Consider the following 18,039-nt stretch of genomic DNA (forward strand, 5'->3'; position numbering starts at 1 on the left):
AATGGAGAGAAGACAAAGAAGTCAAGTTAGAAATCCTTGGCTCTCTTTTCTGTACGGAGTCCTGGGAGATCTCACTTGCTCTTTCCTCATGCTAACGAGTACGGATTGTCAGGAACTGTGTCAGACTCGGCATAATTCTGAGTAGGCCAGAAGCAATCCAGTCTCTCAGGGTGAGTCACCTTGTGTGGGACCCACACAATTTGGGAGACTCTGAGAGTGAGAGGGAAGTGCTGGGTGAAGGTGGTAGGGAAGGAGCACCCAGCCTGGATGCTGGAGGGACAGATCAGGCCTCCTGGGATGGCGATGTGGAATTGGAGGCTGCAAGGGTGGACAAGAATCATCAAGCTGTGTGGGGACTGGACGGCTGAGGAATGCTGAGCAGATGGAGCAGCGGCAAGTTAGAGACTAAAAGCAGCTCCAGTCTGAGTCATGTGTCAAGGTGGGGGCAGGAGAAGGAGGTAGGCACAGTGGGAGTGGAGGCAGAGGTTGTCTGTGTAAATGTGTGGTTTTATTCTAGCAGCCCTGGAGGAGGAAAAGCAGCCTAGAAAATGTATTTCAGAAATTGCATCCTGGCCATAGGTGGAAGCTGGACTGGAGCTGGGTGTATGAGGATGCTGCTGCAGCCCAGCCAGACAGAATGACCCTGGCTTCTGTCTGGAGGCTGGATGCACAGGGCCTAGTGGGGCAGGAGGGGGGCAGGAGTAGGGAGGGGCCCACAGCCTGTTGGCAGGGCAGCAGTGACCAGCAGGCACCTCAGGGCTGAGGTGAGACTAGCATGTGGGGCTCTCCACCTTTGGCACCAAAGCTTTAGAAACACACTTTAACTCAGGCAGACTTTAAGTCCTAGCTGGGTCCCGTGGGCTCCAACATGGCCCAGCACAGGAGCTTAAGGATGCATGCACACGTCCAGGTCCTGGCAGGAGCATCTCCAACAGGCGGTAGCAAATTTGATTCCCTGGTTCAGGTCAGAGACGGAGCTGAGGGCAGGATGGGTGAGGTCTGGGCTGTGACAGCACACAGCTCGCAGAACCTCCCACTGGGCTCTTGCAGTTGGGGATGCTGGCACTGAGCCATTCGGGCCTGGGTCTGTAGTTGTCTTCCGCTTGGTCACATACGCTGTGTCACATCGACAGTTAAGTCAGGGCTGAAGGGAGCTGGCCCGTGGAGCCCAGGAGAGCAGTGCTGGGCAGAACACAACTCAATTTCAAAGCATGGGGTTTTAGGTTTCCTGATGATTTCCTAGGGTTTTAGGAGCTCCGTGTGAGGAACTGGGACAGAGCTCAAACACATTTCTTCTTCCTTTCTTTTTCTTGTGGAGCCCAGGCTTGGGTATGAGGACAAGTACTCTACCACTGAGCTGCAGCCCAGCCCTGAGTTGTAGGTTTCTGTGGCAAATTCATATCATAGAAACAGGTTTCACAGGCAGTTGGATTTATTGGCCTGGACTTAAGGAAAGATGTCTGAGACCACAGGGGACAGTTGAATTCTGTAGGGGGAGTGGGAGAACCCGCAGAAAGGGCGTAAAGTGGAAACATGAGGACCGGTTCTACCCAGATGCACACCAACACTTAGTGGCTGAGCAGAGCCAAGAACCTCTGGGGCATGGTCAGCATGTCACCTGTGGATCTGCCTGGAGCCCCTTCTGCTGAGGACAGGAGTCAGACTAGAATGGGTAGTGGAGCCAAGGGGACGGCGGAGTGGGCACAATTGTGCAAGCTGTTACTGCCTCTGCTCCCAGAGCTTGGTCTCCTGCATCACCTGCAGTGCCTTGTCTTTCTGCTGTGTGTGTGTGTGTGTGTGTGTGGTGCTGGGGTGGAACCCAGTGCCTCCTGCCTACCAGGTGAGGGCTCTGCCACTGTGCCTCACCTCCAGCCTCTTCTCTCCTGTTTTTAAAGAGACTTAGGGAAAGTTAATTCCCTTTCTGAGAGAGTCCATCTGGGGATGAGCCCTGGCCCTGGTGACCTTCGCTCTCTTCCTGGTCAACGCTGCTGACTTCTCATCCTCCCGGGGGCCTGAGTTGTGTGAAGCCCTGTGCGGAGAGAAGAGTCTGCATCCTGTCTGCCTGGCTGCTCTCTGGTCCCACCTGGAGCACAGGAACTCTTCCAGGTTCCTGGAAGTGTGTTCTTGTATGGACGAAGGTTATGGAAAAGAAAATTATCATGGCCAAGTTGAAATATTCCACTTGTATATTTTTGGTATCTCATGTTCCAGCTGAAAACATTAAAATACTTTGGAATGCATGTGAAATCCACCTTCACATCGGACCACCCAGTTCAGAACATGTAATGAGAAACTACAGAAACCATCTTGTAGTTGTAGGTGACAGCTGTTGACTCTCAGATTCAGTTTTAAGAAGGCCAGAGGAAGGAATAAAGAAGCATATCCATTTGAAATGCCCAAACCATGCAACAGCATAACTATTAGGAGGTAGATGCGAGGAGATGGGTTCCATCTCTCTTCCCTCGCTTCCTCCCTCCCTCCATATAATGCAGGTCAGAAAACAGGAGGTTTGTAGAAATGTTGATACTTGCATTTCTTCTTCTTATGGGATTTACTCTGCAGACTGCAAATAGAAACAGTATAACCCACTTGAACTCTGTCCATTTCCTTCTTCACGGTGGTAAATCTCACATGTGTTTGGGAGAATCTGCTCCTCCAGAAGTCGTGTTCTCTGAGCACATATTTTAGGATGTCACTAGTCGCTCGGGATTAAAACTTCACGTGTCCTCTGCTATTTATAGAATTATTAGCTGCAAGGTTTTCAACCCTTCTTTCTTCTTAAGCACCGGGACTCCAGCCTTTCCGGCGGAGGAATGCTGCTCTCCCTCCCCACCTCCCGACCCTGCCACTGCAGCGCGCCCTCCCTCCGAGGGGCCGAGTCAGGAGCGTGACGCAGGAGTGGGCCCGTCCTGGACGCCCAGCCTCGGGGCGCAGGACCCACTAGCGGCGCAGTGCTCCGCTCGGCTGCGCGCCCAGTCGGTCCCCGTGGCACCCGCTGCGCGCATCCCAGCCAACGGCCTTCCAGCTCACCACGCTGCCCAGCGGGAAGGAAAATGGGCACCGGGGATTTCATTTGCATCTCCATGACTGGAGGGGCGCCCTGGGGGTTCCGGCTGCAGGGCGGCAAGGAGCAGAAGCAGCCTCTCCAAGTGGCAAAGGTAAGCAGGGAGCAGGGTCAGGGTTGTGCGCCTCGTCTGCCCGGAGGGTGATGGCAACCTGCTGAGTTGGGCGGCAGGCCCCTGGGTTAGCTGCCGCTGAATTGATGGAGGACCCGGCTTGGATTTAAGAAACTGCGAAGTTGTAACTACCGTATATCATGTAATTAACTGGCAATCAACGGGGGAGAGAAGGGTCACATGTAGGAGAAAAGGCCGGTAACGCCCGCTTCCGAGGACAGCAGAGAGCTCCGCGGGGCACAGCCGCTTGTCGGCGATGCGCCAGGGGATCTAGTACTGGTGGCAGCGTGCACAGAAAAGCCAATTTTGGCAATAATTTTTAAAGTATGATGAAATGTCATAAAATCTATTTAAAGAATATCCTTTTACGGGTTTGACAAGTAAATGCACAAATCCAAGAACTGTATTCCCTCAAGTGTGCTCAGCCGGTTCGGGCGGCAGTGAGACGCAGGGATCCTGGAGTGGCCAGGGCCTGGGGCGACTGCAGGCTTCGGAGCTGGTCCGCAGGGGTGCCCCGCCCGGCCGGCCGCTGCCTCCAACTGGCAGTCGAAAGAACTCTAAAATGTATGGAGTGAGCAGTTTCACCTGACTTTAATACCAAATCATAGCATCGTATCAAAGGATGTGGAGAGGAGTCGGGTTTTGTCCCACGCTTACGGTCCGGCTGGCTCTGGAACGTGAGTGGCTGCCTTGTGGGCGTGCCTTCACCCTAACTTTTACTTTTGAAAGCGGTGGGAGTGAGGAAAGGAGTTTCTTTGAAGTTTCCCCGTTCAGTCCTTTCCTAACGCGATGGTAGAATCCTGCCCCCTAGTGGAGGTTCAGACCTCAGCGAGGACCCTGAGCAGGACCTGAAACGCACTTTTTTTTTAATTACTGGAAAGTCCCTCGGATTTCCAGGTCAAGTATTTTCGGTAGAGGAAAGAGCCCCGGGGGGTTAAGTAATCCTCCTGGAGTGCCTCGTTGAACCTCCCAGTGATCCGAGCCTCAGGCGGCTCCCTGGGCGCCTGCGGGAGCCGGGCAGGCAGGTGGCTGTAGGCAAGAGTGAACTGGGGACTCCTGTGCTCCCCGTGGAGCCGCCTCAGACCCGGGAACGTGGGGGGACCCCTCATCTGCGCCCCGTGGAGCCCACTCAGAGAGAAGGGAAGGCGTGGAAGGAGAGCAGTGGAAGAGGGTGGGGCACTGGGGCAGGGGAAAGGAACCTGCCAGAACAGAGGGAGGGTGGTGGCAACAGGGTCCTGAAATGCTGGGAACCACAGAGCATCAGTTACTGGTAGTAAAAGCACCAAAGTTTGTGACAACATTTAAAGATATCAGGCGATGTGAGATAAATGTGAATGTCTAATCCAGGCTGAGACCTGGAGGCTGATGTGGCTTTGCCCAGTTTAGAACTGCCCTTGGTTGGCTGCCTCCCATGGGGAGACTTGGAGTTCCTTCCAGATCTGAGCTCCAGGGCAGCCTGGCCCTGGGCAGTGGCCAGCCCCCCGGGGTGCTGCGCGTGTGTGCATGTGCAACTAAGCAGAGAGACAGCTTTTGAGTGGGTGGGAAGGAGAGAGTGAAGGAAGAAACTGCACTGCAGTGTCTGAGGGCCGCCTCTCCCCCTGCCCTACGCCTGAGGGCACAGTACTCCTGGTCTGCTGGTGAGGACAGCCTGGCTGGAAGCTGTCGTCCTCCAGTGGCTCTGAACAGCAGGGCCGGGGTGGTGCCTCCCTTCTCTCCGTGCTGGTTTCCAGGTTAGACTGTGCTCCAGTGCTCAGGTGAGCCCGGTATTCTAGGAAGCCTTGGAGCAGAGGGCTGCTCACTGCTGCCTCTCCAGGGCCACCATCTTCTCTACAGCGCAAGTCGGTCAGAGTGGACCAGGAGCCCAGCACAGGCGGGGTCCTGGGGCAGAGACTGCTCCTTGGGGCCCAGCTGCTCCCACCTAGAGGAGACACACAGGGCTGGATGCAGGACGCTTGCTGGCAAGCAAGATGCTCACGGTCTTGAGAAAAAAGATTAATTTGAGAATTGAAAAAAAAAAAATATTTCCCAAGAAGATAAAATTTCAGCCAGTGCTTGAACCATGACTGTAAAATGAGAATGCTATGAAATGTTTTGTTCAAAGACAAAACAAAGTTTGTCTTGTTGTGAAACATTTGTGTTTAGGGTTTTCATTATTCTGTATAGAACAAAACGTTAGCAGGCTGAAATAGCACAGGAGAGATGGGGATAGTGTTGTTCAACGGTCAGGAGTGCAGTGGCCTTCTGAGCTCCCTGAGCACCCTCCCAGCACCAGGCTGGACACTTCTGAGATGCTTAGCCGTGTTAAGTGCTGGGCTGGCTGACCAAACTGCACACAAACCCACACTTTAAAGATCACTAACAGGAATATTAATAAAACTTGTCAGTACAAGAAGTTCAGTGCTCTAAGTTTCTGTTTTGTTTTAAAAGTAAACTCATTTTTTTAAAAGGCCCAAATAATCAGTAACGCGCCTGGTGTCTGAATGCTTGTGTGTCTGTACATTTGCATTCTGCACGTACACAGTGTACGCCTCGTAGGCTGGAGCCGCTGGCCGGGTGTGTACCCAGAAGCCAGCTTGGGAGCCCACGGTCCCACTGTGGGTGCTAGGTGCCTGCACTAGAGGACGTCAGCCCTTCCACTTTGCAAAGCTTTCTTGGGACACACTCCTCCACGGCTCCTCTGGACACTCTTGCAGATCATTCTGGAAGAGCCTCATGTGAAGCAGTCGGGATCAGCTTCTAATGTATAAACAAATCTTACAGTTCAAAATGACTCACATTTTAAGAACAACAAAAAATTGTTCAGAATATTTATCCTTTCATGGTTGATATAGTTAGAATTTTTCTTCAAACCTTATAAACCTCTGTAGTCCTGATTCCCATTGAATTTGAGTTCAAATTTTCAAGTACCGATTACAACTGAGATTACAAATTATAATCGTTCATTTCATGAGGCAGCGATGGATTCAACGACTCTTATCTGTTGCTGCAGACACTCTCTTCAAAGCTCTGAACAGAGCACATCACTTGGGCTAAGGCATTTCAGGCTCTGCGGCCACGTCCCTTTGTGCCACCCGTGAGGCTTCTGCGATGCTTCATGGAGTAATTCCAGAAGAACCACCTCTCCTGGGGAAAGGACGTTAATGTGTGCGAATGTATTGAGAACATCTGCTCTTTACTTCCCACGGAAAGCTAGTAGTATCGTTAATAGAAAATAAACTGATCACTTAATTCCTAGTTGATTTTTGAGCCCTTTCTAGAAATTAAAGGCAGGTTTGCTTACACAGCCAACACACGCGGTGCATTTCCTAAGCGTGTGTCATGTGCTCCACCATCGCTCATGGGCACACAGAGTCAGAGGCCCCTGCACGTGCTCTCTGCCCGGTGGGGACCTGGCGCGGCGGCTGCGTCCAGCGAGCCCTCGCCGGGTGCCTGGGAGGGTTCAGGTGTCCTGCGAGTGTTGCCTCTGGAGTGTTCCTCAAAGCCCACGGCGTGTGTGAGCCGCTACCTCCACCCTGAGGTGCGAAGGTGAGCGAGACAGGCCAGGCTGCTTGCTACTGGGACTCGTAAAGACGACTGGATGCACCTCTTCTCCCTCTGTTGTTGGAAACGTGCCCAAGAGGAATGAGGACGGAGTAGGCCAGTGTGGTCCCCAAGGGAAGGTTTATAAAACACGAACATGCCGTGGCCTCAGCATTGGTAAACACTTGGGAGCTAATTAATTGGCCTGGGGCGTGCCCTGGGCCTCAGAGTTTGTAAACACTCGGAGGTAATTCCCATTTGTGATCCAGATTCACAACCACTGCTACAGAGAGGGAGCCAGCTGGGTCCACTCAGCGCTCACTGGGAGGCAGGCATGTCCTGCCCTACTGCCCTTTCCCAGCCAAGTTAGGAGGTGGCCAGAGAGGCCAGAGTTTTCAGCCTTGTGAGCAGCCCATGGTCGTGGGAGGGGAGGATCTCCCCTCTGGAGCCCAGACAGGTGAGCTGGGGAAGAGGGCAGGTGCTGGGGGCTTCAGCAGGAGCCCTGGTGGCTGGGCTGTAGGAAGGGAGGTCCCCTGCTCCTGTGTCTGAGAAACAATGTGGAGCCTCGTGTCCACACCAGGGCCGGCTCCAGTGTGCCCGGGACCCGAATTCTGACAGCGTGGAGGAGGACCCAGGCAGGCCACCTGGAGCCAGCATTCACGTGCCCAGAAGCACCTCAGCTTACCAGAGCTCCCATTCCTGTTCAGACAACCCGGAATTTACCATCCTTGTTAAACCCACAGGCAAAATCTCACTCTTTCTACCTGGAGACAGTAGCTTTGAAGGAGCCGGGACGCGTTTTCCAAGCTCCTCGGTGACTGGTACTGGTAGATGCGGGCTACCTGGCGGAGTGCCAGCTGGTTCAGCGCTAAGCGTGGGTGGGTCGGCTCCTCCCTGCTGCTCCCGGCGTTGATGGAGACAGCCCTCCCTCGACAGAGCTTTGGGCAGACCATGCGCTGCTCACGCTCTTAGTCATGAACCATCCGGTGGAACTAATACCTGACCCTGAGTTCCCTCCCTAAGCTGTGGCCAGGCGCGTGGCTCTGGGGCTCACCGTGGGGAGAGGGGTGTTGTCTGCTCTTGACCCGCCTCCCTCCAGCTCCTCCCAGGCTAGAGGGCGGACGAGGAGGTGCAGAGTGGAGAGGAAGGTGCAAGTGTTCACCAGGGCTGAACAGGTGCCGTTCTCTCTCTGCTGCTGTGTCCTCTCTGGTTTAAGGGCCAAGTGGCCCTTAAAGTTCGCTGTGGCTGGTGTCCCAGTGCCAGGCAGGTGTGGCTTCTGCTAGGACCCCTAGAGGCCCCACAGCAGGCTCACCTCCTGCTCTGTCCTGCCCCTGGAGGCTCCTGCAGCTCCTGGCTGGGGGTCTGACCTTTGGGGCAGGATGCCAGAAGCTGGCTCACATCCAGCCACCTGCCATAGCAGTTGCTCATGCAGAGGAGGTGCAGAGACCCCTGTCTGTGCCAGGCGGGTGGGCGGGGGTCCTGGTGACAGGCCCTTACACTCAGCTAGATGATGTGTGAAACAATTTAACTTCCCCATCAGTTCATGTGTTTGGCTAAAAGTACTTCCATGTGTCTGACTTGTAGTTTTCCAAGTGTGTTATTTGAGTTACCTCTTCTGATACTCGCAGGACTGACCAGGTTTTATTACTGTTGAGTTATAGAAAAAAAAAAAGATCCTGAAAAATTAAATCATTTGCAAATAAATTATGTAAACTAGTCCAAAGTCCAATAGAACACATTCCTTCTGGAAAAGGCATCCTGCCGTGATCCTGGAAAAGGAGCCTGGACTGCCCCTCAGTCCTGCTGAGAAGGGCCGGGGCTTCAACGTGGGGTCTGAGCAGCACAGACACTCGCGGAATCCAAGAGTGTCCTTCAGAACATGGACGACCTGCCACTCCTCCTTGATGGCTGAAAGAAGGGGTTAGAGGTGCGCCTCCAAGCTAATGTGCAGCAGGAAAAAGCTGGGGGAGCTGCCCATGTTTAAATAAACCTGGAGATACACGTCTCCACGGCGTTCGTTGTGTTGTTCTAACACATTCACGAGGAAACCAGTCCCAAGCGGGCTTTGTAGGGATGCAGAGTTGAGTCGGGTCTGGAACGGCCCTGAAGGGAGACAGATGTGGAAGTTCAAAGCTCGTGTGAGGGGTGTCCTCTGCTCATCTACCACCTTCTCCCCAGTTTTAAAAGGCAGGCCTCTAAGTCCCTGTGGACCCCTGATGGGCAGAATGCCAGTGCAGTGCTACCTGGCATGCAGGTCCAGCGTCTTTCAGGTAGAGGCACTTTAAGAACGTGGAGGTTTTCCATGTGAGCGGATACCGTGTGTCCACTTCTTGCCACTGGCCTTCGGTTTTCCCTGGTGCTCTTGCTGGCGAGAGTTATCTGCTGTATTTGGAAGAGGTGTGGATGCCCCACGGGGAGCCGCAGACGAACCTCTGGGTCAGACCTGTGGTCAGTCCATCTGACTGTCCAGGCAACTCCCTCCCTTCATCCCCTTTATCAAAACGCACCTGGCTGGAATTCCACCTTTTTGGGACACAGATTACTTTTGCCCTGGGAGGTCGGGATCATTTCCCCAAACATCTGATGGCCCTTAACAGAACCTTCTGGAGACAATTTCACTGACGGAACTTGAAAGGGATGTTTACTTCTGGGTGTTTTATTTACAACACTTCCTTTCTGGTGCTGGAAATGGGCCCAGGGCTTCCTGCATGCTGGAAACGTCCTGCCACACCCAGACCTGGACTAACCTTCGGAGCACAGGTGAGGTCTGGGGCCTGCCCCACCTACCACCTGCCTTCAGGAGCACGCGGAGGGTAGGGGCCTCTGCTGCCCCTGGTGGTTCGGGCAGCCCAGGGCCTTCCGACTGATAGGCGTCTCCTTAGGACGTGCACTTGAGGAGCCGGTAGAACGTCACCTGCATGGACCTGGCGGAGTGGTGCTACTGATCTCGTAAACAACCTGTTCTGACGCCGAGTAACCTCAGGGACGCAGGATGCAAATAATTTTATTTGGAATTTTGTTTTCAGAATAAACAATTTAGGAAATAAAATAGAAACAGACTAGAAACCTTCATGATTCTGTCTTAGGAAGGGTGGTGTCCCCTTGATTTTTCTCTTACCAGAGTCTTATGTCAGTGTTCTGTTTATTCATCTATTTTAAGTTGACAGGTCAGATTGTATGTATTTATCACTCAGAATGTGGCGTCTTGAAACATGTCACGGGGTGGTTAGAACAGCTGTCCACACGTGCTTCACCCCGTCCTTATTTGAGGTTTGTGCCCTTACCACCCATAACCATGTCCACAGTCAGCTGCTGAATAGTGGACCTCCTGCCTTCCACTCCATCCAGCTGCCGCGGGGCTCACAACCCTCCCAGCCACCTGGCGACCCTAGCCCGTCTCCCCACTGCAGTCCATGCCCTCACGCCCGTGGACCCCGGGCCACAGGTGCTGCCCTGTGTTTGGGTTGCACGAGTGAGACCATGTGCTCTTGCCTGATCTCACCTGGCGTTGCACTTCCCAGGCTAGTGCCTGTCACCCCGGAAGGCCTGTGCTCTGAGCAGCTAAAGGTTGCACCCTCTGCATGCAGGCCTCCTGTTCACCCCTTGGTCTGCTGGGCCCCGTACTCTGCTGGGCCCCGTGTCCCACTGTGAGGACTCTCTGCGTGAACACGGCCAGGTGCCTGGGCCTCCCTTCCTCTGGGCTCACTCCCAGCCAGGACTTGTATTCCTGAGTCGCCCAGGTGCCCGCAGGCTTCTTTCTGTGCCAGGAGTACTGGTCTGTGCTCCGCACACAGTGGGCCCGGGTGCCCTTCTCCTCAGCCCCCAGCCCGATGTCCTGTGGACACAGCCTTCTAGCAGGAGAGAGGGACCTCATGGCTTTGACTTGCATCTCCCTGACGCCTGCCATGGCCATTGCGTGTCTTTTCTGGGGAAATGTCTATCTGTGTCTTTGGTCCATATTTCAGCCGAGTTATTTATTTCTTGACTTTGAGTTGAGTTTCTCACATATTTTGAAACTTTTCAGATGTGTGGTTTGCAAAAATGTCCTCCCGATTTGCAGATTGTCTCTTCACTCTCCTGGTGGTTTCCATCGCTGTGGAAAGCTGTTTAGTTCAAGGTGGCCCCTCTGGATTTTCCTTTCTGTTGCTTGTGCTGCTGGGTAGTCGTATCTAAGCGGTCATTGTCTGACCAGCCGTTTCCTCTGGTGGTCCCGTGGTTCAGTCTTCAACCCATTGGAGCTGATCTGAACGAGTGAGGGGCAGGGTCTGAGTCTTCCATTTACTGACCAAACTGTCCTCCCTGTGTGTTTGTAGCACTTGAGCTGAAATCTACCCATTACTTCCAGGGTGTCCAATTTGTTGGCACACACTTCTTCCTAACCGTCTCTTGGGATCCTTTGTGGTATTGGTTGGAAGGTCTAATTTTTCATCTCTGATTTTTGAGTCTTTTCTCTTGTTATCTTCGTTAAGCTAAAGATTCTCAATTTTGTTTATCTTTTCATAAAAAACGGCTCTTTGTTTTGTTGATCTTTTGCATTTTCTAGTTTCTGTTTCGTTATTTTGCTCTGATATTTACTGTTTCCTCCCTGTACTGACCTTGGGCTCCGTTCCTGAGGTGCAGTGGCTGTGGATGTGTGGGTCACTCCGAGGCCTCTCTTGTTCTACAGGTCTGTGTGTCTGTCTCAGTACCATGCTGCTTTAAGCCCAAATTGTGTTTTGAGGTCAGGTAGTCTGACACCTCTTCCTTTGTTGTTTTTGCTCAAGGTGTCATTTGGGTTTTTTGTGGTTTCATACAAGTTTTCAATAGATAGTTCTTGTTCTGTGAAGAATGCCATTGATATTCTGATAGGGATTATGTTGACTCTGTAAGCCACTCACGCGTATGGACATTTTAACAATATTGGTTCTCCCGGTGCAGGAATACGGGATGTCTTTCCACATTTGTCCTGTTCTCTTTGGTTTCTTTCTCTGTGAGCTTTGACAGCTTCACTACAATGTCTTCAGGGAGCCTTATTCAGATAGAACCTGGAGACATTTGACCTTTCTACCCCCTGGATATTTATATCTTTCTCCAGACTTGAAAAGTTTCCTTCTACTATTTCTTTCCCATAAACTTTCTTTATTCCTTTTCAGTCTCTGTTGTGTTTTTGTCTTCTGACTGTATATTTTTGAAGAATCTGTCTTTGAGCTCCCAGTCTGTCTTCTGCTTGATAAAGTCTGCTGGTGATATTATTTATATTTTTCATTTCATTCATTGTATTTTTCAGCTCCAGGATTTGTTTGATTTATCATCTTTATTATTCTCTTTTGAATTTCTTGTTCTGGTTATTTTTTCATTGAAATATTTCTCTGTATTTTCATGAAGTCTTTGGCCTGCCTTCAAACAGTTATGTGAGTTCTTTGTCAGGTGGTTCGTACACCTTCATCTCCCTAAGGTCACTTACTGGTGCCTTGTTCTGTATGCTTGGTGGCACCATGTTTCCTGGTCATTTTTTATCTCTGTGGTTGTGTGTTTATGTCTCTGCATTGAAGAAGGAGGTACCTACTCCAGGATTTATGGTCTGGCTTTGTCTGGGAACATCCTTCAGTAGTGAGCTTGTCCAGTTCATAGGTCGTGGTCCCTGTGCCAAGGCGTCAGCCACTGTGGTGCTAGAGTGCATCCAAGATGCACAGCCCATGGCCCAGGCTCCACTGTGGACTCTTTGGCAACTCTGGGCCACACTAGTCTCCGTGGTCTGGTGTCACGTTTCTTATGTTCATGCTACGGAGCCGCCAGAGGGGTTTTGCTGTCACCTGTTGTATCACTGTGTGTTCACAGTGTCCCTAGTGCAAGTGCAAAAGGACGGGAGGTAGACCTCGATGGATTCGGAGAAGCCTTTATTCCCTCGCAGCCTTGAGCACCATTGGGGTCCACTTTCCGGATGGGAAAATGGCTGTCAGTTACAGAGGGATTTTGGTTTTTGTAGGGTACAGTGATGTGGCCATTGGAAACCCTCACGTGCAGCTTTGATCCTCGGGGCTAGTTGTATAGGTTGGGATTTTAATTTAGGAGGGTGGTTTTGAAGAGGCTGAAACTCATTGTTAGGGGAGATGAGAGTCCAGATCCCGAGGAATGAGTACTCAGATCTCTCCCATTGTCCTTTAGGACTAGTTTGCCATGGGGGAGGTTAAGGCTTAGAACTGGCCTTCAGTATCTGCCCCTTTCCCCCAGGACACATTGTTGTCAGGAAAGAGCGCTCTGGGAGAGGTTTAATGTCTGACCAATTTCCCCTCCCTCCTCCCAAGCCACACCATCCCTCCAATTTGCCACAGCCACTGGAGAGCACGCAGGCACACGCAGAGGCTCCGGAGGGACAGAGCCGGGTCAAGCCCTTTCCGTTTCGCCAGCGGGCAATGGGGACGCCTTTGCTGAGACCGACCAGCAGGTTTCTCTCTTCTCAGATGTCCCCCTTTGTTCTGCTTAGTGGTTAGAACAGGCCACCTTTGAATGTTTCAGTGTTAAAGTCTCACTGTACTTTGAAAATGGATTTTTTCTCTACTTAAGGGTGAAGAGAGGGCATTTAAAAATACACGTGTAATTCTCAGGCAAAAAAAAAACCCACCTGATTATGGAAACATTTTCAGTAACTCTTTATTAAAAGGTTCTGTTTCATCCACTTCTCGTTAAAAGTTGCTTTCAAAACAACTCATTGCTAGGGGAACGCTGCATTCATCATTCTGAAAATGTCAGGTCACCAGTGAGTAAGAGCCACTTGTCATCTCGGAAAAGGAAAATGAATCTGAAATGTCCATTCATCAGTTAAAACGGTGGCGTACCATGGAGCTCCATGGCAGCTCCGTGGAGGGTTCCGCGTGGCAGCTCCGTGGAGGATTCCACGTGGCAGCGTTGCCCCTCAGTGGTTCAGATTCCTGTGGGTCCGTCGGCGTTCCCTGGCACGGCCTGCACCCTTGCACCATGCTTCAAAGGCTCAGGGCCGCTTAGAGGCGACTTCTGACAGTGCCCACGTCAGTGCCTCCTGCGCAGTCGCACTTCTGTCTTCAAATCGTTGCGCTGCGTGAGTTTGCTACAGTAATGTCCTGGATGCATTTGGCGTGTGACCCTTCAGGCCTTTCCTGAGTCTTTGTGGTGTGATATTGCCTGTCGAAGCAGGTACTCCCTCAATGATTTTATGTGCACAGATTTTCTATAAAATGTTGGTTTTCTTAACTCCTTTTCTTTTGAGAATGTCCTTTCAGTATCTCTCCTTTTAGGGTCCCCAAATGTAGTTCCGTGTCTCTTTGGGTACTGAAATAGAATCTGCAGCATCTCCGACTGAGAGACACCGTGCGCATGTTGTCCTCCATCCAAGCATTCAGCAAGCTGCTCACCTGTGCAGTTCTGTTACTGCTGGAACCGGCTTTTTTCATCTTTGAGAGAATTTGCTGAAGATCTGCAGTTGCCGTATGGTAGTAGTATTTTAGCCATGGTTAACCGTGTCCACACAGGTCTTTCTCAACTTGGTTTAGATTCTGCGGGGTTTGGAGCTGGGTGTTGGCTGACTTCAGGGCTGTTGAGAACTCAAAGGCAGAAGCTGTTCCTGTGCTGGAAGCTTCCTTCTCCACGTCCTCCCAGCCCTCCCAGCAGGGTCGGCCCCGCCCACCTCCTCCATGGTGGATCATCCTTAACTGCTGGCTTCCTTTCAGAGCTGTTCTAGGACTTGAATCCTTTTGTGTGCGTTGTTTTGGTTGAAAGGAGATGATCGCATGCAAAGTTGGGCAGAGACATGACATACTGCGACGTGCTGAAGAGGCGCACCCAGGCGAAGCTCTTCCCTGCGGCCATGCTGGCAGCCCTTTGGTGAGTCCCCTCCAGTGCTGTCTGCAGTGCCCGCCTCTGGCCCACAGACCGGAGGACCAGGAGCCCCGGCCAGACCCACTGTTAAAGTAGACTAAACGTCAGTTTGTGCTCATTTGGTCTCATTTTGGTCTCATTTTGTAGATGAAAGTACAGGGTCACGGGCATCCCTGGTTGGTGGGCTTGGGAAGAGTCTCCAGCACAGGCGCCACAGTGCTGGACCTGGGACTGTTGTGTGCTGGAAACAGCGAGGCGGCTGGCATGAGCTTCCATGGGAAGCCAGGATGTGAGTCCGGAGTCTTATAGGGACGCAGATGAGACCCTGTCCCTGGAATAGTCAGTCTAGAACACTCGTTTAAAGGAACGTGTGCTGCTGCTGCCTCTCCTGGGAAGTCTGGTTTAAACCAATGCTGAAGCAATCTTTCCTCTTCCCCTGAGGCGGTTTCCCCGCTGAGGGCAGAATTTAAGAGCACTGAGAAGAAGTTGGTGCATAGATCCTGGTCATCTTGACCTCAACGTCAGACCTAGAGCGAGTGTGTTTTAATTCCAGTTCTCCTTCAAAAATGGGGCGGGCGTACGGACAGGCTCGGAAACAGACCCGTGGAGAGGCCCACGTTTCAGAGCCCGCCACCCCTCCCTGACGCGCAGCGTTTACCGTTTCTCTGAGCCTTGGTCTTGTCCTCTGTGATGAATTTGCTGGATTGTAGGTGAACAGGGTTGGGGGATTGCTAGTGGGGTAGGTGAGGGACTGAGACAGGATCCAGGTAAGAGTGCGTCGCGGGGCTGTGCACACCAGGCGGGATCTCGCCTTGGACGATCATGGCAGGCCACAGAACTTTCGCAGCATCCAACAGTCAGGGCCGCATTGTCATGCAGTCTAGTCCACTCAAGGAAGGCCAGTGAAATGACAGTCCCACCTACACACAGCACAGGTTTTAAAGAAAACACCTCAAGCAAAGGACACCATCTCAGCAAGCCACCACAGGATGCCACCAGAGGACACCACCTCAGGACACCACCTCAGGACGCCACCTCAGGACGCCACCAGAGGACGCCACCAGAAGACCACCAGAGGACACCACCTCAGGACGCCACCAGAGGACACCACCAGAGGATGCCACCAGAGGACCACCAGAGGACATCACCTCAGGATGCCACCTCAGGACGCCACCAGAGGATGCCACCAGAGGACACCACCTCAGGACACCACCTCAGGATGCCACCTCAGGACACCACCTCAGGACACCACCAGAGGACACCACCTCAGGACACCACCAGAGGACACCACCTCAGGACTCCACCTCAGGATGCCACCAGGACACCACCAGAGGACACCACCTCAGGACTCCACCTCAGGATGCCACCAGGACACCACCAGAGGACACCACCTCAGGACGCCACCTCAGGACACCACCAGAGGACACCACCTCAGGACGCCACCTCAGGACACCACCAGAGGACACCACCTCAGGACGCCACCTCAGGACACCACCAGAGGACACCACCTCAGGACGCCACCTCAGGACACCACCAGAGGACACCACCTCAGGACGCCACCTCAGGACACCACCAGAGGACACCACCTCAGGACGCCACCTCAGGACACCACCTCAGGACGCCACCTCAGGACGCCACCTCAGGACACCACCAGAGGACGCCACCTCAGGATGCCACCTCAGGACACCACCTCAGGACACCACCTCAGGGCGCCACCTCAGGGTGCTACCTCAGGACGCCACCTCAGGATGCCACCTCAGGACTCCACCTCAGGACGCCACCTCAGGGTGCTACCTCAGGACACCACCAGAGGACGCCACCTCAGGATACCACTTCAGGATACCACCTCAGGACACCACCAGAGGACACCACCTCAGGACGCCACCTCAGGACGCCACCAGAGGACGCCACCTCAGGATACCACTTCAGGATACCACCTCAGGACACCACCAGAGGACACCACCTCAGGATGCCACCTCAGGACTCCACCTCAGGATGCCACCTCAGGGCGCTACCTCAGGATGCCACCTCAGGATGCCACCTCAGGATACCACTTCAGGGCGCTACCTCAGGATGCCACCTCAGGACGCCACCTCAGGATACCACTTCAGGATACCACCTCAGGACGCCACCTCAGGACACCACCACACAAGTCTCCGTGGTCTCTTGGTGAAAAGCCTAGCATTTCCCCTGGTTGGTGCCAGTGTGGCTCCCAGCAGACCAGCTTGTGTGACTATTCCTTGACAGTCACTGCGGCTGCAGGACGTCAGATGTGTGTCCCCTGGAAGGGCTCTGGTGGCTGCCCACCTACCGCCCCGTGGGGAAGCATGGTCCACACAGCTTCTTCCTGGGCCTCCAGACCAGGAGGGGGCTCAGCCCTCCCTGTGGCTCCGCGCTGCCCTGCACTGAGCCCCGGGCTCCCTGTGGCTGGCACAGTGCAGAGGTCCCTCATGCAGGGCAGCAGTGCCCTCATCCCCTGTGCCCTCCAGGCCTCCAGCTCCTCTCCTCTCTCCTCTCCTCTCCTCTCTTCTCTCCTCTCCTCTCTCCACTGCCCACTCCCCTGCAGTCCTGGTCCACTTCTTGCCCACCTCTCTCCCCGCCACTTGCTAAGCTGAGCAGGACAGAAGATCCCAGGTCGCATCATCAGGTATCCAGAAGAAAGAGAGGCCGCGGGGGCGTGAGGGGGTGTGGTGGTGCTGCACAAGCCCCAGCTGACTCCCGGGAGGGAGCAACACCCCATCCAGGGACGAGGTGAACTGTAGGGACCCTCATCTGTCCTCGCAGCAGGGCAGGATTTCCCAGGGTTGCCTCCTGGGGCAGCTTAAGTGCAGAAGCTCCCTCTGAGGCCTGAGGACCCTGGCCTCCCCTCTGCATGGCTGCCTCCTGCACTGGCCCCCTGGCTTCCCTGAATGCTCACACTCGCTCTTCCCCAGGTCTGTGACTTGGCTCTTTTCCAAAGTGGAACACTCCTCTGTCTATTTCTCCTAGGCACACAGTAGGTGTGCAGTAAAGACTATCACATTTTATCTTGTTGATTAGCAACAATTCCTGTTTTAACTTAATGAGTGATAAAGTTGCAAAAGCAAGCACATGTCTGGGGCGAAGTCCGCAGGCGTGTTTCAGCCTTGGAGGTGAAAACACTTGAAGTGCATGTTTGCATTAAAGGCAGGTGGGAGCTGAGGGCTGCCTGCTACAGCAGGGAGGGCTGGATGGGGCGGGAGAACAGCCTGGAGCAGGTTCGAAGCCTCGTCACCCTGCTCTGTGAAAGCAGAAGCCATAGCCCTTGGTCCTTCTACCCCTGCTCTGGGGCTGGTGATTGACGTTGGCGTTCCTACCCCTGCTCTTGGTGTGGGTGATCGACATGCCATCCCTGGATAACTAAATAGGTAGGCAGCTAGACCTACTTACGGGAAGGCTGGTGAACACGTAACTGAATGAACAGCGTCTTTGGATCTTAGTGTAAGCGTGGCAGCTACTGAAGCATGATTGTGCTGAGGTGTCATTTTGCTCTTCT

General features: G+C 53.2%; 1 protein-coding gene across 3 annotated transcripts in view; it reads left to right on the forward strand.

The window, feature by feature from the left end:
• Window positions 1–2,791: 2,791 nt before the first annotated feature.
• Window positions 2,792–18,039, forward strand: part of SYNPO2 (synaptopodin 2) — a 158,121-nt gene continuing 142,873 nt past the window's right edge. The window contains exon 1 of one of the 3 annotated variants that reach the window (XM_079152898.1): window positions 2,792–3,158. In XM_079152898.1, coding sequence (XP_079009024.1) covers window positions 3,054–3,158 — 105 coding nt within the window. In that variant the 5' untranslated portion in view covers window positions 2,792–3,053. The remainder of the gene's footprint in view (window positions 3,159–18,039) is intronic. The other 2 variants (XM_079152896.1, XM_079152897.1) reach the window with 2 other exon arrangements.

The sequence above is a fragment of the Sciurus vulgaris genome, assembly GCF_902686455.1.
Source record: "Sciurus vulgaris genome assembly, chromosome: 9".
Taxonomy (NCBI): Eukaryota; Metazoa; Chordata; class Mammalia; order Rodentia; family Sciuridae; genus Sciurus; species Sciurus vulgaris.